Source organism: Achroia grisella, unplaced genomic scaffold (genome assembly GCF_030625045.1).
Source record: "Achroia grisella isolate CSIRO2021 unplaced genomic scaffold, CSIRO_AGI_Agris_v1 utg567, whole genome shotgun sequence".
Lineage (NCBI taxonomy): Eukaryota > Metazoa > Arthropoda > Insecta > Lepidoptera > Pyralidae > Achroia > Achroia grisella.
Genome location: NW_026712947.1, coordinates 47,986 through 74,982, shown reverse-complemented (window position 1 = coordinate 74,982; position 26,997 = coordinate 47,986). Strand labels below are relative to the sequence as shown.

Genomic DNA, 26,997 nt, shown 5'->3' with positions numbered 1-26,997 from the left:
TCTAACAGGATTGGAGTTCAAATCTGTGTTGCGAGTGGCCGATGAACGTAGGGCGGGCGGTAGCATAGAGTTACAAATGTATAGAACGGAATCTCATTATTATAGGAATATTTATTATAACTAACATATACTTTTAATAAAAAAAATGTATAAATTACCGAATTAACATTGTATCTATTATATTTTTTTTTGGATGATCTTCGTATTTTTGTCATAATATTTGTGCAAAATTGGCGCTTATGTTTTTTTAATTTCAATCATATTCATTAGACAGTCTAAATATTCATCAAATAACAATATTTAGTATATCAATTTGGAATAGAAATATCTTCATTGAAATAGGTCTGTTCACAGATACCTTCAATATATATCTTTTTTAATGTATAGCTTGGTCTTGAAACCTTATTAAATTGAGAAGAATAACAAGAAAGTAAAAGTCTTACGTTTTTACATAAATTGTTTTGTACGATGAATGTGTATAATATATTATATTTATATTGTATTATAATCGAATTTACAACCATCTAGAAGGTCTGCGACAGCTGTAGGATAGACTTCCAGATCATTATTATAGATATTGTAGGGTGCAAGTTTTATTTTGAATTTTTCTTCTAGTAATTTTTCCCGACCTAGTGGCCTCTAACAATACTTTGTGCACGAAAAGCTGTCATACCACACTGAGTAATAGTTAATTATGCATGCATCTATCTATACAAGTACAATATCATCAAAAATATGCACTTAACGCGCTGACCAATTAAAAAGTGTTCACGTCATAAAACCCACGCATTGCTCCCTCTAATAGCTACCTAGCTCTATGGCGAGCGTTTAAAAGCCTGCGGGTTGGCCGCTTAAGCGCACTCTACACTGAACTCGCCAAGGAACATGTCCTCAGTATAACCCAATAATCCCCGAATAGTTAATCAGACCAACGAATCGTCCAGTATACTCATCAACTAATTGGCGCTCAAAACCCACCGCGAAGACTAGTGTTGCAGGTAAGTTTCGACACTTTCTAGAACTTTCTAAAAAGTTTTTATAACTTTTTGATTTTTTCTTATAGTTGCGTCGTCTTTGCAGAAAACTAAAATTATGATATGGTGGTTAGTAGTCCAAAAATTCGTATGATGATGAAAAAAAAAATCGTATGATGGTGAAAGAAAGGCAAATCATTTTAAGACAAAAACATTTAATTTAATATAAAATAAATAATAAATATTTATATAAAATTTCAAAAAAATTAAGTTATAAGGAGACTTGGAATTAGGGCCGGATAAGTAACAACTGTACAAACAGATTTGAGTTAGAATTTGTATAAAAACTGTATCATTCAATATTAAAGTACATCTGGTCAGTCAAAAAAGTCCTGTTTCTAACAAAAAATATATTAGATAGGTATCTTTTTTTTATTTTATCTTTTTTTACCATGACGATATATTTTACTTGTCATGGCATAATTTAAAGAAATAACTACTTACCAACAGCGTAAGGAGTCGGACATTTATACGAATTATTTAAAATTAACTGATTTACGTTTAAATTTTCTGTCTCGTTGCTTTGCGAGACTATTAAGGTTTACATTGTAGAACAAAAATAGAGTGATCTCTACTGAAATAGCAATATATAATAGTTTATAAGAATATTAAGAACAATAGAGTTTTGCCGCTATGATTACAGAATGTGAAATATTATAAATAAGTCAAGATATCTTGTTGTATTACAATCCGTTTAACTGAATTGTAATGTTTAGTATTTCATTCTTTTTCATTTATAAGGAAGATACATAAAGCGATACTTAATTGTTTATAAAATGTATTTCATTTATCTATATCTCTATTACACATGAGATACTTATAAATTTGATTAAAACAAAAATATTTTTTTTTTGACATCGAACTTTAAAATTTAAACCTTACAGTTAGATATATATTTAACAAAAATATTTTTTTTTTGACATCGAACTTTAAAATTTAAACCTTACAGTTAGGTTTGCAATATATATTTAATTGAAAAGTACAGGTTTCCGTAACAATCCGCGCGAATCCGTGATGGGTGATAAAACTAAGTTATCTATAATTTAATAAATACAAAAACGTTAAATAAAAACTATATCTATAATTTAATAAATAATTAGGTACATTTTGAAAAGTCGCATTAGTTGGGATTGAAATGAATTACATAAAAAATTATTTTATTTAGTATACAAACATGGTAGCTAACTTTTTGCACATTATTATATAATTGTTTCTGTATAAATATTTAACTTTTTTTTTACAGTTTGACAATTGCTGTTATATATGATTGATAAATATCCGTTGTCACATAAATCTTAATTTAATTAACAAGTCGTACCGGATATAAATTATTAAAAGAAAATTTTAGTTCAAAATAATATGAACGTAACTCTACATTATAATTACAATCATTAGGTATATTTTATTTTTGAAAAGTTGTACGTGTGGTATTTTAGGATTATTAGTTAGAATTAAAATGAATTACATAAAAATTAATTTAAATAGGTATACATCAATCAATTGAATCTGTTGCTAACTTTTTCACATTATAATATATTTAATTATTTCTGTATAAATTTTTAACTTTTTTTTTTTGGTATGTAGGTTGTATTGGGGGCGTGGACAGTATTATAATTGCCGTTATATATGATTTTAATTTCTGATACTTTTTACTGTTTTAGTTATCCGTTGTGTCATAAATTTTATGTAGTAATTTTTTTAAACTTAAACATACAATTTCTATGGGATCTTAAACTTACAGTCCACTTATTACATCGTTTAGAGACCTATAATAAATTAGTCATTTTAAAGAATAATTTTAGTTCATAAATAATATGTTTAACGAGCTAACCTAACTACTGATTATAATTACAGATTTACAAACATTTAACCTCGTAAGAAGTAGTAAATAATTTCCAATATTTTTGTACCCTCCTATATCTACATATTTTGACAATTTACCAAAGGCCAAAATCTCGTACAATGGAGTTGTACGAAGAGTAAGATAACCCCATACCGTAGACCACTAATTTGGTACTTGTGTGGTATATTTAGGATATAGAAAAAAAACTTACATAAGTTAATGTTTGAAGTTATATTACATAGGAACTTGAACTATCTACTACTATATAACTACTAATTAATAAGCTACGCGGTGACATTGTAGGCGCAAGGCAAAGTGGAAGTGACCCGGCCTGGCGGCTGTCAATAGTGATGTTCAATAGCGCTCGAACAATGGTTCATATAAAATCTCAACCCATAAATCAATAAAACATAATAAATTGGCTGACTGAGAAGAGTCGGCCAAAAATTCTCTGTACATTGGAAACTACTGATCCAATGTTTGTAACAAATATAATGATAAAGTACATCTATGTCATCATAATGTAATTTATTATAAGTAAAATAATACTTTTTGGTTCGTTAAGTAGTTTATTAGGTATCCATAAGAGATCAAAAGTAAAATCAGAACAATAAAAGTTAAAAAAATAAAATTTTTTGTACACATAAAATATTTGAAAAATAGTTATTTTTTGAACAAGTATTGTACAATGTAAAGTAAAACTTAAAAATAAAAAAAAAATTAGATGTGACAAAGGTCTCAAACACCTTTGTCACATTGAATTTTTATGATTCGTTAAGTATTTTATGAGCATACCATAAGAGACCAAAAGTAAAATCGGTACAATATAGATTAAAAAAATAACTATTTCGTAAATTTTATTCCCTTTGACCGTACGAGATGTAACAAAATGCATCTTTAAAATTGGTATAACGATTATTTAATTAATCGAACCCTAAATAGTTAACATAAACCCGCACAATACTGGTAACCGAAGGAAAATTATTAAATAGCGCCTAAGAGAGAGAACTCGAGATAAATGAGTTCGTTATAGTTTCCGCCCGGAACAAAGCCGCCGGGTATTACAGAATATGGAGCACAGAATCATTTTGATTTACCTAGATTTATGTAATCAAATTAATTATTAGTACAAGATATATCTGGATGCAACTCTTTCTTAAAGTTACAGTAGTTACCTGTAGTATCATTCATTATGTACGAACTAGTTGACCCGCGTGAAATTTATGTCGCCTATGTGTGTGTTATATATCCTATGTGTTATTCTGATGCATAAGCTATAGAGCTATACTGTAAAGTTTCATCGTAATCCGTTCAGTACTTTTTGCGTGAAAGTGTAACAAATATCCATACTCTCAAACTTTCGCGTTTATAATCTTGTTAAAATATTAAGCTGATTAATCTATTTGGATTCCTTTTATGTCTTTGTTGGTTCTTATCATTTATTTTATTAACACTAGTGGTCATCCAATGGACCAAAAGTAATTTAAATTACAAGTTTGAACAATTATTAAAGTTTGATTGTAAAAGACTAATGAGTGTGTCAAATATATGTAAAGTTGAGATAAAAAGATTCTAATCTAACGCTTAAGTTAAAACGGTTTATGTTGTAATATTTATTATTATTAGTAATAGATTGAGATTGTTAGGAAAATCTTATTCGGAAAATATGATTTCTTTATTCAATATACATACGTAGAACTATTTTATACACGCAAAATGAATATGAAAAAATACAAAACCTTATATTGGGAACGCAGTCAATTTTCAACTTAGTTTTCTTCGCTCATACACGAGTTTTATTGTAAGTTATCTTTTTTTCGAAGTTCTAAAAGTATTTCAATATTTTATATACATAAAGAACATATTTGATCTCATAAATGAAGCAAGTTATTGTAGTCATATATTATTTAGTTGCGTGAAACCTGTTGAAATGTGAAATTTATGATTTCCCACATATATGTATGTAGGAATCGTAAATATATAAGCATATCATGTGTATAGGTTGATACTATGGTATATACTATGGAGCTGTTTAATAGATGACTGTACCTTCCAATGGTCGTGGGTTCAATCCCTGTACAGTACAATTATTTTAATATGTGTACAGTCGTGAGGATGACTGTTTATATTAATCTAGTTGATTTTTATGTTTGTCATATACATAATATTAAATATGTATATGATAAAAAAAAATAAGGTTTTTATTATTTCTTTATTATATACAGTACAGATTTTGTTTAGTTTGGAACCGAATACGTAATAATTAAATTATTTATTTCCTTTTTAAGTACTTATTTCTCATTTCTATTCTCATCTTGATCGTTTCCTCAGTACTGAGGATCGCGACTCTACTTGTCAACCAGTTGTATCCATCAGTTGTTCTCAGGTACCTGGTGTAGTGCTTATTTCTCATACAAATTCATTATATGTCTGTCTTTAAAATAGATTGTATTTATTTTTAGATCGGACCAAAACATGGGAAAAGTATGTATCATCTGATGATTCATTTTATAGCAATCCATTGATTAAAATATGAGTTACAAAGACAGAACGCTCGAATACTCGATAGCATTCCAGTTATGTATAATTTAGATTTATTGTTAGCTAAAATTTACTAAAAATCAGGGATTGGTTACCAAAAATTCATATCCTAAAAGCTGACACGCGATCATTAGTGCGACAGTTTTTTTATTTAATTGACACTTTCAATAATTACTCAAATTGCCGCTAGTGTTATTAACAATTTAGCAAACGTATATATAAATTACATGTGGAACTCAAGTGTAATCAGTAGTAAAGATTTATTTTATGTACCTTATATAGATAAATTATAACGTAAAACAAAAACTTTGTACCTACCCCTTTTTACGAATATTGCGCGGAAGAGTATGAAAGTTCACACACTTTTAGTTTATATATTATCTTTATATATATAAATTACGTGTCACGTTGTTTGTCCGCGATGGGCTCCAAACTACTGAAGCGATTGCAAATTGTATTTGCACATTGTGTGCAATTTAATTCAACTTGAAAGATAGGATAGCTTATATCTCAATTTATAGTCGCAATATTATTTTATTCAAGAACCTTAGCCACAGCAACGCCTGGCCGGGTCTGCTAGTATATTTATAAATTATTGTTAATGTAGAGAAAGAGTATAGAAAGCTAATATTTTTTTAAATTATGCATAAAAATACATTAAAGAGATTAAAAAAAAACTTACTAACATGTTTTTTTTTCAATGGATGATAATGAAATCTTACACCATCTTGCGCTACTGGATTATGCTGTCGAAGCACCAGTAGATGATGATAAGATAAACACGAGGACAAGTCCATCGTGACGTTCCATTACAAGGAAATTATCACAATGGTTTCCAGGGGGAATCATCTCAACAACTCAGTAGCACTTATAAAAAAACCGTAAAATTTTGCACTTTGGTTAGCTAATGGAATAAATTCTTGCACGTCTAAACGGTGCGCCGGCTTCGTGTGGGGTCACGGGGAAGACAATTTCGTTAAGTGCCATTCTGTGTGCTTATCAATGTAATCGCATCACAATATGGATTTTATGATAATGTGAAACAAATTCAGTCCACACAAATCTATTATTTCTTTGGATACAGTTTGAGACGCTGTCTTGTTGTCAATTTTAGTGTCTTGTCTAGTTTAGTAAAAGGTGTCTAAGTAAGGTAGATAGTCTATAAAGGTATATTGCTTTTATGGATGATAATGGAATGATGCACCCGCCAGCGCTAACAGTTTACGCTGGCGGAGTAGTGTAGGGCGATAAAATGAGCATGAAGTCAGGCCAGTTAGCCCATCTTGGCAAATGGTGATTTACCACTATAGTCTCCAGGGGAAATCGCGTGGAGGTTTATCGGATATGGTACATTGCGATATTAAGGTGTATTGGACAGTAGTTTTGTTCTATTTTTCCCGTCTATTACCAACTAATATTTCAGAAACTGTTTTGATATTTTGTGGTGTTGATGGAATAGTGATTCCGCACGCAATTAGATTCTCCCAGAAATAATATACGCTTGTTCAGTACCAGTTGAAGTTGATACGACCAGGATGAAGATTAGCAAAATGTAAGTGATTAAAAATGGAAGTAAATATAATTCCTAATTAATTTTAATTATAATAATAATCGAATTTATTTAGAGAGGTTCATCTTGTTTAGAGGTTCGAATTTGTTTACGCGAAGGCTGATGTAAAAGTTAACATAATTTTTTTATTAGCTGATTTAATAGGCTTTCAGACAGGAAATAATATGTATGTAAATGTAGAGATGCCGCCAACGTACTTTAATCGTACGTATTTTTTTATAATAATTAATTGTTTTTCCAAATGGCAGACATCTACCTATGAAGCAAAAACTTAATTATAGAGTAATCGATAATTTATAAATCATAAAAGTGTTTCTGCTGAACAAAATACATATATGTAGTTATATGTCTTGTAGATATAGAAGATGAAGTTTATTTTAAAGAATAAATCTCAAAATTCTGGGTATTCCTACTTTGAAAACTGTATTATGAATAAAATTCTTCATCCTTTGGTATTTGTTGACGATACTTTATATACAAGCAAGCAAGAGTGATGACTTCAAATGACTAAATATCTTTCAAATAACTAAATAATAGAAGTAGATTTTTTTTCACACGGCGCCATTTAGCCCCAGGTTAAGCAGATCTTGTATTTTTGGGCACTTACCAACTGATAACATTACTTAGATATATTGTTGTACATATATATAGAAAATATCCCGATCGATACAAACAATCATACTCGTGAATACAAATGTTTGTACCGTGCGAGGAATTGAATCCTTTATCATCGGATGTAAAGCAAAAGGCCGTCACCAAGATCGTCAATTGTTATATCTATCCTACTTCTGAAAGTCTATTTTCATGAAACATTATAGCTCTTGAGACGTCTGTTACAATAACAAACAACTTATGTCATATCCGTATTCAGGACAGGTCGTATGTCGTGAGGTCGCGACCTGTTGCCATGTTGGCACACCTCGGCCGCTATTGATAAAATGTACGAAAGTGAGGTGAATCAATTATTATAGTAGTTTACGTCGATAACCGATTCCGTTCAATAGAGCATCCTTTATCTAGTGGCGTAGCTACCTAGGGACAAGGGAGGGCAGTGCCCCGGGGCTCTCGAACCCTTACCAGAAGAAAATCTCATCGAAATGAAAACTTTTTAAAATTTCCTCCATTTTTAAAATAATTATGACAGGTAACCCGACTTTAATCACTCAGTTGAGAGAAATTCGAAGTTATACCTTCGGAATTCCCCTAAATTCTTTCTATGGATTGGCAGTGTTGTAAATTTGACAAAAATTTACAACATTGCCAATCCACAGAAAGTCCAAAATCAAATTGTAAATTTGATAGCGATATGTGCGTCTTAATAAAACTGTAATCCACTGCTCAGTAGTGGCGCCCCATTTTTTGTTTTGTCCCAGGGCCCTTGGTTACTTAACTACGCCACTGCCTGTATACCACTGCATCCGTGAATCTTCACAGTAAGGATGGTGTTCAGTTTAAAATACAAATTATTATCTAACTGCTTAGAATTGATATTTGTTTCGTCAACAGGGCATCTAATAAGGACTTAAATTAATATTTAGTTACTGCACTATGTCGTTTTTATTTATTTGTTGTTTAATATTATTTGAATTGTTTAACTATAAACTAAACGTGTACAAAACGCTGCTGTATTTACTAAGCAATTTTATTCTTATAAGAATATTGTCAACACACAAGTTTCTTGCTCATTTAAGTGATGAATCTTATCAAGATTTAAAAAGAATTGATAATTATACCTACTATTGAATTCAAATTTCCATATCAACAGTTCTCGAGACAGGTTCTTGGTACTCAGTATTTCAAACTGTTCATTGACTGCGTCATAATGTGATAAATACATCATGACACAAAAAATTACAGGACACAGAGATCAAATAGAGATATCCCGATTAAAACGGGAAAGTTGGCAACCCTAATTGTACCTACTGTCCTGAGTGTCCTGACATTCCGCAATACCGATTTTAATAACCTTAAAAGATATCTTCAACTGTTGTTTTAAGTTTATTAATGAACTAATTTAATTAGTTTTACGTAGATAGTTATTCGAAAGGATAGAGAAACTTCTTTGAGACGTATCTATTATAATTAAAACTAATTTTCTCTACTTTGATTTGGGAAATCAATTCAAGATACAGCTATTTAATACGTTGCCTTGCTATCCAAAGGTGAGGAGTTTGATTCTCGCACACTATATTTAAAAGTATACATATATAATGTAATGTAATGTAAGTTGGACTCCATTTTCCGCAACTAGCCTCTCATTTGACGACCTCGGTGGTCTAGCGGTCTATCACACCGCTTTACGTCCGATGGTCGCGGGTTCGATTCCTCGCACGGCACAAACATTTGTATTCATGAGTATGATTGTTTGTATCGCTCTGGGTATTTTCTATGTATAATATGTATGTATTTACGAAAAAAAAAATTATCTATGTATTTGTATCAGTTGTCTAGGACCCATAACACAAGCTTTAGCTAGCTTAACTTGGGTCTAGATGGCGCTGTGTGAATTGTCCTGAGATTATTATTATTATTATTATTATTTGGGCCGTTGTGCGTGTAGAGCCAGGCTACTAAAGTAGTCAGCCAAGCTCCTCCCAGAAGCGCATAATTCTTCTGGTGTGTTGGCAGGCTTCACGGAGCGACCTCACCGTTCCGAGGATTTGATTACGTTGTGTGGCCATTGCTACGCACTGCAGGATTACTGAGCAGCCGTGTCCTCGGCTACAAAACAGCCCTGACACAAGAGACTGTCAATAGCACCTATTGTGTACAGATGTTTGTTTAAGGGACAGTGGCCCATTATTGTCCCTATCATTATTTTTAGGTTATGCCTGTCCAGATTTAGTAGGCGTTTTGTCAATCGCTATATATATATACAAATGTAATAGTATGTATGTTGTTATATTTTTTAAAGGAATGGTGCACCCGCCTGCGTTGTCGGTTTACGCTGGCGGGGCACCAGTGGAGGATAAATCGAGCTCCAAGTCAGGTTAATTAGCTCATCTTGCCTAATGCCACTACTATTTCGGATATTGCCGTTGGTTTTCGGGTCGTGTTTAGCCTGTTTATGAATGTGTACAGAAGTTCGAATGGGTTGTCTGCGCGCGTAGGGAGTGGCTATATGCGTACTACCTAATATACTATAGTAGATAAACAATCGCATGAATGACTTGTGTATGTAATACACAGGTAATACGGTGTGGCTAAATCGATTGGGTTGATATGTTGATGAAACTTCGGACTAACAAAAATACTAATAGAAGATTAAAAGAAATATTTTTTTTATTCTACCACTCATTTGGAATACAAATTCTAAACAAGAAAATTATCAAGATGCTTGTCTCATGCTATTTAAAACATAATTTTGTACCCAGACGGGTAGAGCGAATAATAATTGTTATAACGGCGACGGATGAAAGACGACTGCATGCAACTGAAATGAGAATGTTGAGGTGGATGTGTGGTGTGACAAGAATGGATAAGATAAAGAATGAATACATTAGAGGAAGTATGAAAGTGGCACCGGTGTCAGAGAGGTTGAAGAGTAATCGTGTATCATGGTATGGACATGTAATGCGCAGGAACGAGGATAATATTTTAAGAAAGGTGTTACATATGAATGTGGATGGTTATAAGGGCAGAGGAAGGCCGAAAAAAAGATGGATGGACTGTGTGAAAGATGATATGGTAAGAAAGGAAGTAAATAACGCGATGACTGAGAACAGGGATGAATGGAAGCGAAAAACATATTACGCCGACCCCAAATAAATGGGATAAGGAAGAAGCTGATGAAGAAGATGATGATGACCCTATAACAATTATTTAACATTTTAAGTTACTTGTTGATTATTAGGATAGCAGAACTGTATAACCTGTATATTTTATTACTGACTTTAACCACATCTGATTGATATCCTGTCTCAGTCCAATAGGGATTGAAGTTACAACGGCCTGCGCCGAGGTTCGAACCTCAAAAACGGTACCTTGAGATTATATTCGCATCTGTCTCGCAGGACTTGGCCTTGCACTGCCCCTCCCCCCCCCCCCCTTCATTCCAGTGAAGCTGTAAAAACCAGCTGCGGCCAATAGCAATGGCACAGTGAGATTTTTTTTTGTAAAATTGGAAAATAGCGAGTATAAAAAAAAAAGAATTTTATCGTGTAAACATGAATATATGTATACATGTGATCGATTCATTTGCTTAGTAGGAGGATATATGAAATTGAGTGCAAATAAAACACTAAATAACAATATAAACAACACTAAATGATAAAAAAATAAAAATATAATGTATAATAAAAATAAAATAATTTGCTAACTAATTTCACTTTAGTTGGTGCCCATTAACGTTAAATCTCACAATATTGGAATCGAATGAAAATAAATAGTTTAATTATATACAACAATATGTCTATTTTTGTTTTCCGTTTGTGTTTGCCACTTTTTTAAGGCTGCGATTCGGTAAAACCTTTGAAATGCGCGACTTAAAACAATACGAATTGTATTTCTATAGAGTGGAATAAAGTGAGCATTAACATTTGTAATTCTGATTCATTAGACTGTATTTAGAAAACGGAACCTTCTGTACCAGTATCCCGAATATCTAAATAATTTACTTCAAATACGAGTCCATCCGGATCCTGAGTCTATTGAAATTATTTTATATTAATAACTAGCTGTATCCGCGACTTCGTCCGCGTGGAATTTAACTTTATTTTTCTAAAATAAAAGTAGCTTAAGTTACTCCTTATTACATCACGTACCTGCCAATAAAAGAGATTAGCCGGAACAAACAGACAGAGAGACAAAAATTGTAAAAAAAGTTATTTTAGTGTATACATGTACCGTATTTATATTCATATGCGTGTAGTAAAAAACGGTCATTTCAATATTACAAACAGACACTCCTATTTTATTTCTATGTATAGATAAGTATTATTAATATTTATTTATTTCATTGAACAAAAGGTTGTTGGTTTACTTAAATTCTACAGAAAAAATGAACAACTAAATCGGTAAAGAATTAACACGGTTTTGGAGGAAAAAACTTTAATAAGTAACTATCTATTATAAACAGTAAAACAGAATGTTAATCCACTCGTTATATATCCAAGTGTTACTTAAAAAATAGACAATTTTTTTTATGGTAGGGGATAGTTAACTGTTATTAACTGTTGCTTTAATGGGTCTTTGTTTTTATACGTTGGAAAATATGACACAAACGAATTATATAAGAGTGTTGCTGATAGTGATGTACTAAATGCAGTTATTAAATTCCCATCCTGATCATCTGGATGAATGGTCTCCACAGTGCGGTTTTCTAGAGACTTTTTGCCAAGCACAACCACATTGTGGAATCTCCTTCCCGCAATTGCATTTCCGAACCGATACAATATAGAAACCTTCAAGAAAAGAGCTTATCCTTCTTAAAAGGCCGGTAACGCACTTGCAATTCCCCTGGTGTTGCGGGTGCTCATGGGCGGTGGTAATTACTTACCATCAGGTGAGCCGCAAGCTCATTTGTCTTCTGTGCAATAAAAAAAATGATATTTTTCTACTCGAGTACAATACACGAGTTTATTGATAAGGTAAAATTTTCCTCAAATTACTTCATTATTTTTAATTGGATAAAAATAACAAAACTCAGCAGAATCTTATATGTAATCTCTACACTCATCTGTAATTTGATAATGACAATTTTTTTTTATTTTCTCAGGACAATTCACATATCGCCATCTAGACCCAAGTTAAGCTAGCTAAAGCTTGTGTTATGGATACTAGATAACTGATACATATACATAGATTTTTTTTGTTATTAAATACATATTATACATAAAAAACACCCAGACCGATATAAACAATCGTACTCATGAATACAAATGTTTGTGCCGTGCGAAGAATCGAACCCGTGACCATCGGTCGTAAAGCGGTGTGCTAGACCGCTAGACCAACGAGGTCGTCAAAATGTCGACAATGTTCGTATATTAGATAATATGTACTTATTTTTATAAAACGCGCATGATCATCATTGCCTTGCCTTTATCCCATTATTTGTGATCGGCGTAGTATGTCATTCTCTACCACTGCTCTCTATCGGTCGTCATATCTAAACATACTCTTCTTTTATTCATATCATCTTTCACACAATCCATCCATCTTTTCTTAGGGCGTCCACTCCCTATACATCCATCCACATTCATATTATACACTTTCCATAAAACATGATCCTTGTTCCTTCGCATAACATCGTTGGTGGGTTAAATACTGATACTAACTCAGCTCAAATGAAAAAGTATGTAAAGTTGTATAAAGTTATATAACTTTACATATTTATTTATTTGAAAATTGCTCCAGCTGAGATTCATGAATATTCTTCTAGTTTGTATGCAACAAAGAATATTTATATTTCTATTCTATTCTATTGTATTATTGGGAAAACATTAAAATGAACACAATGTTTTATTGCCAACACCGAAATTTATACTAGTATCCGTGAATAATACGGAAGTCATGCATCTATTTTCTTTGCGCCTACATATGCCTACGTAAAAAGTAATTTTTATTTCCAATTGGCCATTTTATGGAAGCTCAAGGATCCGTTGAGGACAATAAACGAAATTAAAAACATATTAAATATTCTTTTTAGGCGAAATTGGCACACATGCTTTGGGCTATCACTGTTTTCCTTAATGACTTGTTATAAATATATCCTTTATTTGCCAATTTTGTGGGATTTCGTTATAGACGCTCTCAATATAGGTGTTTACAATGAAGTTGGTGAATACCAAATGATATCTACCTACCAATCTTGTTATAGACTATTAAATGTTAATAAGAAAAGTCTAAACTATGAGATTATTGTAAAACAAATATTATGCAAAGAGACTATAAAGGTGGACACCCTGTTAGACATGTTTTGAATTTTAAGCATTAGAAAAATATAAATGGTAAAGGTTGTATCAGAACTTAAGTTTGATAAGATCTTAGCCAAATGTCGTGTTTAATATTTGCTTACCTTCCTATAGTTTGATTATATGACGCAATTGCTGTCGTGTTTTGTTTTAAACAGATTCAAATTGACAATTTTTCGTTTATGTATGAAGGAATTTATAGTTGCAGTTCTGAGTGTAATTGCCCCGGTTCTATGACATATGTCAAATATTAGTTAAATCATATTTATTGAGCAAAACCTATTAATCATTAAACGATTACTTAAACAACAATAGTTGTTTATATACGGGATTTTCATTTAACGTTAGACATAGACATGTACATAAGCATTGCAAATTAAATGGATTTAAATAAAAAGAAAGTCAATTGTGTACGTTTCTTACCAGTTTTTCTCCTTGAATCTATATACCTAGGTAAAAAAGATAATTAAAAAAAGTGACGGCTATAAGCGGCAGAAATGTCCTATATAAGTAAATGATTTTTGAATATGAATTTTGTTAGCATTTTTGACAAAACTTCAAAAGGGAAACCGTTATACATAGTAGCATTAGAATAGAAGCATTTTCCAGCAATTAAGAACATAATATTTTATTTATAACTGAAAGTATTTACTGAAACTTGGCTTGTAATGTTAACAATGTTTGCAGTGTCAACAAAGACAACACCGAATTTCTATTGAAAACGTCTTGTAACAGGCCGTATATTAATCAGAATTTGATGTTTCTTAATAAATGCGCGGTAACAATGTTTGACATACATATAATACATACAGACAATATGTTGTATTTTACACGGGTAAAGTCGCGGAATCGAAATTACATCTTTACATAGTACCAAATGAAGATCCTTTTGCTGTCTGTTCGCTTACATCATTTTTATTACAGTTTTCAGCAGTAGATCAGTAGATAGAGTGTTTCAAAAGGAATGTTTATATGTATTCATGCATGTTATAGTACATATAAGCCGAGATTTCAAAGATTCGTAAGGCTAGTGCGAAGTAGGGGCGGATAATATTATAAAATGAATTAGAATAACATCTTATATATAAAATTCTCGTATCACAGTATTCGTTCCCATACTCCTCCGAAACGGCTTGATCGATTCTCATCAAATGTTAGGGGTAGTCCAGAATCGGCCACATTTTTTTTCCCCCTAAATTTAAGGCATTTTAAAAACAACGTTTGCCGGTACAGCTAGTTACATATAAAGATGACATCTTAATTATCTGGAATGAGTGATATCACGGGTTGATGATGATATCAAGTAATGCCCGTAGTACTGTTATATATCTCTAAATATATATAACTCAAAGACTGATATAGTGATCTATCAACGCACAGCCCAAACCACTGGTCGGATCGGGCTGAAATTTAGTATACAGGTAGATGTTCTGACGTAGGCATCCGCTAAGAAAGGATTTTGATAAATTCCACACCTAAGAGGATAAAATAGGGGATGTAAGTTTGTATAAATATTCTTAGATTTTCGACTGAATGAAATGAAATTAAAGATTGGAGCTACTATGATTAAGACGTTCGCTTAAATAGGTTATTGATAAATTCAACCCCCATGGGGATAAAATAAGGGATGATGCAGGATGTAAATATATTAGTTTGAACCTATCAGTACCTAATGGAACGAATAAATTAAGACAAACAAGATATTTTTTAGTTCTTTAGGCTACTTTTATTTTACAAAATTAAAGTTAAATTCCACGCGGACGAAGTCGCGGGAACAGCTAGTAATGTATATAGGCGACGGTTACCGTTTACCACCCAATGGATTATAAGCTTGTTTGCTATTCCATTTACATGAAAAAAAATTGGATATTCAAATTTCTTATTATGTTTTTGTTTGTGTACGCATGGTGGGTAAATTTGACCACATTTATAAAATTGCTGGACCCTCATTAAAACTTTGTTAATTTGATGGTACACTATTATGCAACACATTGCCCTCTCGTTACTATTTCATAATGTAGTTTGTATGTTAATATAAACCATAATGACATATCATCTACTTCTACCCAGTTATTTGTGGTCGGCGTAAAATGTTTTTCTCTTTCATTCATCCCTGTTCGCAGTCATATCGTTATTTAATTTCTTTCTTACCATATTATCTTTCACACAGTACAACCATCTTTTCTCGGCCTTCCTCTGTCCTCATAAGCATCCACCTGTATATGGTTTACATTAGAGTATATCCATAAAGACATACTTCTATACTAATAAATGTAACAACACGACTTTTATCCCAGAGGGGGTAGGTAGACTCTATGTGAATTGTTAATAGTTGACAAAAGCAATTAAAATGTGGTTTCTCCAGAAAGGCAACGCATACATGTGTGCTGTTCGTGTACATAGACGTTAGTTGCGATTTACTACAAGGTCATTTATTTATTTATATACTCTTTATTGCACCAGATAAATTACAGGGATCAAAATTAATAGAGTAATAGAGTATATAAAGCGGCATTATCGGGTAGAGGACAAAAGACAAAAGATGGTAGGTGGTGCTGGTATAGAATGTTATAAAAAATTCAATTACATAAAAAAACCTGCAAATATGTTTTTTAATTCGCATTATAAATTCTAGTCGGCTTCCAGTTCGCATAATTTTGTTTCCTTCAGGCCCGTTAGCTCGATATATTTGTATGTTACAGCAGTCCATTCTAGTCCAGTTGTATTTTACTCCGAAATTTCACTAAAAGAAAATAAGTTAATGTTATTAAGTCGTCGACTAAACTAATTATATTCATAAAATATTTTAATTCACTCACTTGGGAAGAATGTCTATAGACTTATTATTTTCAGACACGACAGCAGTTTAGAATATTTTATATTAAATTATATCACAAAGGAATATTACGTAATCCACTAGTATAAAAAATAGTAGTAAAAACGACTATCTGGCCCAAATATACGAGTAGGTAGTATAGGCACGTTAAGGGAGTAAATCAATCTTTGACTTTGGTTGGTCGAATATATCTTACTATTAATATTATAATAGTAAGATTATTCTATTAATAGTTATTTAATTCAATATAATAGTATTATTATTAATATTATAAGCGCGAAAGTTTGTGAATATGAATGGATGTTTGTTACTCTTTCACGGAAAAACTACAAAACGGATTTTTATGAAACTTTACAGTAATGTAACTTATACATCAGAATAACATATATATATATACATATATATAAGCGGTGCCCGTAGTTCCACCCGAAATTTATAAATATATATGTATATACTATACAAAAGTATATAAAAGTATAGGATATGAATAACCTATATTATAGAATTCTTTCAGAAATTGCGAATTATAACGTCGCGTGTTCGCCCCCAAAAACCCTTCCCGTATGTATCATGAATCATATTTACAAACCGTAAAAAAATAATAACATATAATATTGTATATTGAAAAGCAATTAATGTTTTCGCTTATTTATTTATTTATTTTATTTATTAAAACTTTAATGCACAAATACATAAATAAAGGTACACATGGCGGACTTAACACCTTGAGGGATTTTCTCCCAGTCAACCATTAGGGAGACAAAGATTCATGTTGGCGGTGCATTAAGAAAATTATTATGTTGCTTATTATATTTATGTTATTTTTTGTAATCTGCGTATTTTTAGTAATTGAACTTAGACACATTATTTAATTCTGAGGCGTGTTCGCCGGGTCAGCTAGTTTATAAAATTCTTAAAGAATTTGCGAATATACGCATGGGTCCCTCTAAAAATATACTCTAAAAGATAGATGAATTGAAAACTACCTATATTTTTAACAGCTTCGCAACTGAATTTTCATTCTCAATATGAGGGTAGAATCGAATAGTGACTGTTCAGTCGGAAGCTTATTTAAATTAAGATTATGAAAAACATATCTGCGATGACTGCGAATTTTGCTATTTAGCAGTTTGAGTCCATACAAAATCTAAAACTAAAATTGAACAATACACATGTTTCATGCTCGTTCTTGAATTGAGTCTGAGTTAACTTTTCAAGATGAGTGATAGAATAAAAAAAACGTCTATTTAGAATGATTATTGGAATAAGGGTTGTTTTTATTGCCACTGCCTAAGGGTTTTCTTAGTTTCTCACAGGAACTAATCTGATTGGACAAATTCTTAAAATCAACATATCGACAAATCACAGCGTTGCATCTATCTTGCAAACAGTCTTAAACTCAATTGTCACCAGTTGACCACACAACCAACGGAAGCTGAGCTGCCTGTATCAGTTACATCTCACATTTACATATCGATTTGTAGGTGACTGGAGTTCAATTTATATCGGCTGATAAATGTCCAGGGCGTATGTCATATCTAACTAAATTGTGCAGACGGTGCCAAGGTACATCCCAATTACATTTATGTTCCGTACTCTAGTTCAGATATCTAAAGATTATCTTCCTGCCATTCCACTATTTTTTTTATTGAGTGTTTTGGGCTACTGTCATGTGCTTAGGACGTGTAACACTGCGACCTACATAAATATATTGTGGTCGCCCTTTTTTAAAGTTAATTCGTAGGAGCGAAGGTTTTTATCACCTCAAGATAGAGTGTGAATTTTCCAAAGGGTTATATGTCATTTACACATGAGTGGCTACAACTACATAGGGTATGTAGTGGCGTTGAATGAAGAAGAATTAAAAATGAATGAATGAAGAAAAAAAACAAATACATAAACTAATCCTTATTCATAAATAATTACTTTTTTTAAACTACATATTATACAAAATGTATTTTGAAGATGAAATAATAAAAATTACTATTTTTCTAGTCAACTGTTATGAGGACAGATAAATTTTATTTACAATAAATGAAAGTTTGTTTATCATATACATATACAGGAAGTAGATGCCGTACATCGTTGTTCTTTGAATGTGCAGTTTCTCTCTAACTCAACTATTCAACTATTTTATTCTTCTTTAAATAAATCGACATAAATAGATCTATATTAGTTTTGTTTCAGCATGGAATACGACCTACACGAAAATAACAAAACAGATACAAAATTGCCGTACAAAAATACAAATTGTTTATATCCACATTATTTTATTTTCAGAACAATGTAAATAATTAAAATAATTTTATAAAAAAACCCACACAACATTCGTCCTTCTGTATACATCTCGGAAAGGTCGCAATAGCTACTTATGGGAGGGCGAAAAGAACATTGGTCGCTTTTTTTCTGAACTAATATTTAAGTAAAGCAAAAAAAGTTAATCAAATTAAAATAGAAATATTTTACTAAATTGTTTTATTTATTTATAGGTGATAAATAAAACTGCACTCAAGTGTAAACAATACTAGTGTGATAGTGACATGGTTTATTATTAATATTATATAATAATAAACCGAGTTTTTTCACTACCGGTTTTGGTACAATTACAGAGTAAAAAATTAATTATTCTATCTAGAACATAGCATTCCATTCCTAAAGAATATAAACACTAGTATTCATGAAAATTACAATCATCACAAGGTTAATGATTAAATAAACTGGCACAAAAAAATATATTCAATTGATTTTCTTGCCAGTTTTTGTCAATTGGATGTCTCGTATACCTACTGAACTGGGCGGAAGGGAAAAGAAAAAATGATTTTTTTATAAGCGGTTAAAATGTCCTACATGAATGAATAATTGTTGAATTTGAATTTGATTATTGTGGTTACACTATTGTATATGTACTATACAAAAATATAAAAATCCTGGTTTAAACCGGTTGAAAATAACGATATACAAAAAATATAGGTATCTACTACTCGAAATTATTTCTCAAAGTTAGACTCAAGGAAAAGCTAATAAAACTTCTGTTTTTATTAATTATTTGTTGCGCCGAAGATGAGAAAAGATATCTATTAATCTTTTCCCATTACCGAAAATTAATACGGGAAAGTTGTAAAAATTACTTACCGAGTGAACTCTGTTTAATTGTTGTAATACAACAATTTATTGGTAGTCTTTGAAGGAACCTCTCATTTGTGAAGTTGTTCAAGTTACGAACTCTCATTTACCGTATCTTAGAAATACTTTTAATAAGTTATCTAGGTATTATAATACTTATAAGTTTTGGGAATTTTTGTTTGACGACCACCGAGGTGTAGCTGTTTAGTACACTGCCTTACTTCCGATGCTTGCGGGAACACAGGTATGGTCACGGGATCGTATATGTATTTAAAAAAAGGTATATTAGTTTTTATATTGGTTATTTAGTACCCATAACACATGCTTTGCTTACCTTCGGACTAGATGGACCTGTGTGAATTCTGCCGGGATAGTATAATAATATCTTCCGTGCAAAAGAAAGTAATCATATTTTATATACTAGCTGTACCCACGACTTCGTCCGCTTGAAATTTAACTTTATTTTTCTAAAATAAAAGTAGTCTAAGTTACTCCTTTTTACATCAGCTACCAGCCAAAAAAAGTCACGTTAAAATCTCTCCAGCCCTTTCAGAGATTAGCCGGAACTAACAGACATACAGACAGACAAAAATTGTAAAAAATGTTATTTTAGTGTATTTACCGTATTTATATTCATATACATATATTAAAATATGGTTGTTTCAACATTACAAACAGACACTCCAATTTTATTTATATCTATAGAGTATAGATTATACTATTAATTATAAAACAATCACCAGCCATCTGAAAATGCTTGCCAATAAATATAATCAGATATTATAGATACAGATACTTCGAAATAGATTGTACTATCTGAGAAAAAAATTAATAATAATTTGAAAATACTGTTTCCTGTAATTTAATTGTCATAAGTCACCCTAAACGAAATACAGGGGTGAAGCTGTAAAGGCCAGCTACGAACAACATCTTTAGAATGGTTCGTGTGGGAGATAAAAGAAACCAGGGAATTGTCGTAAGATATATATTATACAAAGAAATACTACTAACTAGGGGCAGGAAGGGAAATCAAAAGAAACAATAGAAAGAAGTGACAATTTAATATGAAAAATTATATATATATAAATTTAATAGGAAGCTTATAAAATAGAACATATACTAAATAAGTGGTCTGTATTTATAAAAGAAGCTGCTTGGCTTTAGAGTTTTTGTGACACAGAGGTAGGTCCACAAAGTTTATCTATGGTATATGACCATAGATAAACGTATATGTGGTATACATATATATATATAAGATTCAAGCAATATTTACTTGAAAATTAAGTAAATTTTCAAGGATTATATTCAAACATTGTCATATTATTTGAACACTAGATATAATTTAGTATTAATATTCATATTCCATATCAACTATGAGAGAATTTAGATCTAGTTATCCATACATATTACTCATTAAAATGAAAATTTAATTAATAATAATTGAAATAATAATCTATTAGTGGTGTTACACTAAATTGTTGAAGTTATTTTCATTGCGTGTGAAAGCAATTGAGTTGTTCAAATTTAGTCGTCTAATGTTACATATTATACAAATATATAATGAGATGTAACAGTTCAGTTTGTATGGATATTAATTCATCAACAAAGCGTCTTTGTTATATAATTTATTCAAAGAGTAAATTAACCTTGCTTATTTTTAATACGATTTAAAGAGATATAAAATATGCGTATGTTCTGTGATTATATATCTGTATTTTTTTTATATATATGCTTAAATGTAAGCATATACTTTACTGAAATTGCAATGAGTGACTGTTTTTTTTTCGGACTGATCTAATGTGGTCCGTCCACATTCCGTTACGAAAGAAAATCTTCAGTCACTGCAATAGTTTTTATGTTATACAATATTATGTTATCTGTGGTTATAGTAAGGTTTTTTTTTTAACTTAAAATAGTAAATGTCATAACACTTAGGTAAAATTTTCTAAAAAAACTTATAGTATGAAAACATAGGAAAAAATGGACGCCTATTCTTTTCTGGGTGTTATTTCTTATTTCCCTATTCACAATTCATAACGGAACAATATTGGCTAACTTTTACGCAGTCTTTGTGAGTTACAGCGCGAAGCCATTAAAATAGGACCAATGGAATAAAAATAAAGGACTTACTTAATTACTATATACTGTTTTCTTTTGTTTAATTAGAAAATGCTATATATTTGCCGATAAAGTAATCACAATACCAAAGCGCCAAAGGAATTTTACTAAAATTGTAAAGTGTGAACGTTTGCATCTCTATATGTTATAACACTATAACAAGCTGAACAGATTCCAATATAATTTCTATAAAATAAGACGACCTAGTCTACAGGTTTAGGACACCGCTAGATCAGTACTTTTTCTTCTCAAAAGTTATAGACAAAAAACATACATATAAACTTTTTAAAGGAAGGCTCAATTAAAAAATTAAAAAACAACAGAGAGAAGGGCTTGTTTAATGTAATCATCTAACTGATCCATTTTAATGGACACGCAGGAAAAACATTATAAAATCGTAGAGGATGTAGGTATTTCATCATATAGACTAGATAGATTGAAAAAAAAATACACAATATAAAGACAGATCTTTTTTCTTTGTCGTAGTCGGATAACCAACCGTTAATAACAGCATTTTATCAGGTATCTGACTATAAATTTGGTTAAATAATGGTAGCTAACGGGTTTTTTACAACTATAATAATAATGCATTTCTTTGGATGTTTCTCATATATCGACACTATATAGACGATAGTTAACAGTGTACAACACTTTCCGACTGTTTGTAATAACAGTTTTATAAAAAATATATACTCTTATAATATAATATGTATAATGAAAATAATATAATAATAATAATGATAATAATCTTATTAATATTACAACTGCGAAAGTTTGTGAGTATGGATGGATATGTTACTCCGTCACGTTTATGCGTGACGGAGTAACAAATACTACTGGACGGATTTTGTTGAAACTTTACAGTGATATACCTTATACATCAGAATAACTCATAGCCTATAAATTTCACGCGAGTGTAATAGCGGGCACAGGTAGTATAATAATATAATATAAATAATGAATTATTTGTTTCAGGATCAAAAATGGCACAGATTTACGTAATTGTCACCGTAGCAGCTGTACTTGTCCTATCACAGGGTGTCACCGCGAAACGTAAGTACTCAATTAAAATTATAATGTATATCATCTCTGTTATTTATAATAACTCCATCCATTTTAACTATACTACAGTAGTCTCTCTTCTTTATTTGACGGCCTCGGTGGTGTAGCGGTTCAGCACACAGCCTTACTTCCGATATTCGCGGGTTCGATTCCTCGCACGGCACAAACACATTCATGAGTATGATTGATTGTAATGGTGTACCTGTTTTCTATGTATAATATGTATCTATAAGAAAAAATCGAAGTATTTCTAACAGTTATATAGTATCAATGTTAAATCTAGCGTCAAGCGCCTTTGAAAATCGGCGGCTCTTTGAACTGGATGCCAGACGCGACGAGCTGAAAGCCCGACCACCTGCGGCTATCAGCTATAATTATGTGAACAGTGTGCTCTTATGCCCGCAATGTGCGAGGATTTTTATAAACAAAATTGGCTACATAAGCCAAATGCGAGCACATCAACGGCAAAGTCGGAATTGAAGACAGTCCCCGTGGCCGAAATCGGCCGGGATTACATCATCATCATCATTCAAGAAGGATATATTGAGGTTTCTTAAGGGTCGGAAACGGGCACGTAACACCCTTGGTGCTTCGGGCATCCATAGGCTACGGTAACCATTTACCATCAGATGGGCCGTATTCTTGTTTGCCACCATAGTAGTATAAAAAAAATCATCATTATCATCATTGTATTATCAATGACACAAGCTCTGCTCACCGTGGGACTAGATGAATAGAAATATATTTTTAGTAATTTAAAAAACAATTGGGGCCAAGCTTACCCTCTCGACCTCAGCAGGACGCACATTTTAAAGCAGGTATCAGTTAAATAAATAATTTCTACTGGACCGCAAAAGGTGTAATCAATAAAATATGGTTTTTCTTTTTGGACGTTGGATTAAAAAGATTTAAAAGGTAAAATACAACTACTGAAAATGCACGCCCAAGATACTTTTCAGGGAGTGCGTTTTGGCATAATGGCAAGCAAGAAAATAATCTCGTATAAACGGAATTCTTACTAAAAATATGTTCCTATGTATAATTGTCTATTTTGGTCTCGGTGTTTTCTATATGTACTATATGTACATCCATATGTATTTACAAAAAATATATATTTAAGTATTTCTAATAGTTATCCAGTACCCATAACAGAAGCTCTGCTTAGCTTGGGGCTAGACAGCGCTATGTGAATTCAGGGTAAATATTATTCATAGAAACGTCAAATTTATAATTCATTTTCTACCGAGTTGTCTTCTTAATTTGAAAGATCGTGACATCAGTACATAGTATAAAACAAAGTCGCTGTCACTGTCTGTCTCTATGTATGCTTAAATCTCAAGATTTAACTACGCAACAGATTTTGAAGCGGTCTTTTTAATAGATAGAGTGATTCAAGAAGAATGTTTATATATATATATATAATACATGTACACCCGTGCGAAGCCGGGGCGAGTAGCTAGTTATTATATATAATAATTATACTATTAATATCGATATAATATTAATTATTTTAAATTTATGGCATGCAAAATGAGACGAGATGTGTTTATTAGTTACATTAAGTTTGTACAAATGTTTGTCTCAACTATCGCACTACTGGTTAACACGAATAAAGTTGGCCCAAGTTATTTCAGCTGTCGTACAAGAACTTCATATAAACAGAGCATTGTTTATTTAACAAGTCTGCACTATTGCTCTTAATTGTTAATACTTATGACTTAATGTCTGTTGCTCTTATAAGTTGTTTAAATTTGAATGTGACGTTGAATTAGGGTTCCCAATTTTCAGATAAACTCCTCCTTGAATATATTACCGAGGTACGTGAAAATACATGTAATCTAACTAATATTATATGGATAGCTAGATAGATGCATGTTTGTAAGTTTGAATATGGATGAATGGATGTTTGCTACTCTTTTACGCAAAAGCTATTAAGTTTTGAAGAAACTTTACAGTAATATAGTTTGTACATCAGAATAATATATAGGCTATAATTTAAAAAGATATTTATATTATAAATTAAAATATAATGATAAATGTCCAGTAAGTGTGATGCAGGCAAAGTTATGCGAATCAGTTAGTAATATAATAATAAAATATCCCTCAATAATATAATAAATAATCCCTGTCTAGCCACAAGCTAAGCAGAGCTTGTGTTATGGGTACTAGACAACTTACATAAATACTTAGATACAATTTTTTATAATTACATACATAATACTTAAATGAGTAGCAACCCTAAATGTTTGCCATTTGTACAAACGAAGAGCTTCCAATATTTGCTGACGAGCCTACACCTTTAGTTTGTTCCACCACCTACAATTTCTAGTAAAGTTGTAAGTTTATAAATAAACATTTGGCGGTCCCGGTGGTTTAGTGGTTTAGCACTCAGTCTTACTTCCACCTCACTTCCAGTGGTCGCGGGTTCGATTCCTTGCCCTGTAGAAATATTTGTATTCATTAGTTTGATTATTTGTATCCGTCTGGATGTCCATACCTATACCTATTACATAAAAAAGATTTTTTATTTTATCATTAGTATTTTAAACAGATTTATATAAACTTTAGCTTTCATTCAATTAGAGATAAAATATATTTCACGTATATAATGTAATATATGTATTTAAAACCTTGCTTAGTAACACTAAGTAATACTCACTTGAAAGACACTGAATAATCTTATCCACGGATCCCCAAGGGTGTACTTTGATTAGGGTAGTTATTTAACTAGATAAAAAACTAAATTCCGTAGTTTAATTTATTTAAATTAAACTACGGAAACCTTTCCATAGTGGTTGTTATATTATTTAATTAATAATTATTAAAAGACTATATCTTCCAAAAAAAATCTAAATAGCCTGATGTAGAAAAAAGTATAAAAATTAAACAACGCCATCTAGTGGCACACTTAGGAACTAAAACAAAAGTAATCTCGTTCGATTGTATAGATCGGACTATCTCATTTATAATATTAGAATTTAATATTTCAGATCAGAGATTTTTTAAGATACGAATCTACAAGTTGTATAACTGTTTGCGAGGCGATTAGGCGACCCCCTAGAGTATATTTTGTAAATTGTATTTTTTTTATTGTAATGTCGGATCAACAAGCATCTTTCTAGATAGATAGGGGTAGCATGGGGCCGCATTGCGCCATGATCGTGGTCCACTAGGGTTTGAAACTCACAGTTTGAAAAACACTGCTGTAGATATATCTAATATATTGAATAATTATTTATTAAATATTACTGTTATATTATATTATGCTCCATTGGAGATATTAATTCTAATTACTTAAATATTTTATATCTTTATTACCTGTCTCTTCGTTTATTAAGGTTTTGTTTATCCACTTCTTTGTTTTCATAGTCTATGAACGTTTTGCTTATATTTTGTTAATTTTCAGTTAATATATTATTTTAGGACAGCTCTGAATAACTCTCCCATATAGTTTTCAAATATCATGAGATGTAACCAATATAATAATAACTAGTACTAATATAATTTTAGTGAACAGTAGTTTTTGTAATAATATGTTGAATAAATTGCAAAACAATGCTGTTCAATTCTTTTTAAATTTATAGTTATATGACAGTTTCATTTGTATTATGTGTTGTAGTTAGACATATACAATTTACACGGCACTCTCTAGTCTCACTCTAAACAAGATTATGTTATGGATACCAAAGAAATATAAAAATATATTTCTTTGATTGATTCTTTGATATATATTTCTAGACAAATACAAATAATAAAACTCATGAATAAAAATGTTTGTATCGTGCGAGGAATGAAACCTGCGACTACCGGAAGTAAAGCTGTGTGGTAAATTGTTAGGCCATCGAGGCCATCGTGTTATATAAATAAACGAATACTTTAAATTGTTTATAATAAAGTAAAAATTAACGTGCCTTTGAAATACGGCCAGTAACGTTATCCCTATATGAAGTAAAAATATT

At 31.3% G+C, this 26,997-nt stretch overlaps 1 protein-coding gene across 1 annotated transcript in view; it reads left to right on the top strand.

Annotated features, from left to right (window-relative positions):
* Nucleotides 1-880: 880 nt before the first annotated feature.
* LOC131848683 (neuropeptide CCHamide-2-like) overlaps nucleotides 881-26,997 on the top strand; it is a 47,711-nt gene continuing 21,594 nt past the window's right edge. The window contains exons 1-2 of the mRNA XM_059198610.1: nucleotides 881-998; nucleotides 22,952-23,029. Of these exons, the coding sequence (XP_059054593.1) occupies nucleotides 22,960-23,029 (70 nt within the window). The 5' untranslated portion in view covers nucleotides 881-998; nucleotides 22,952-22,959. The remainder of the gene's footprint in view (nucleotides 999-22,951; nucleotides 23,030-26,997) is intronic.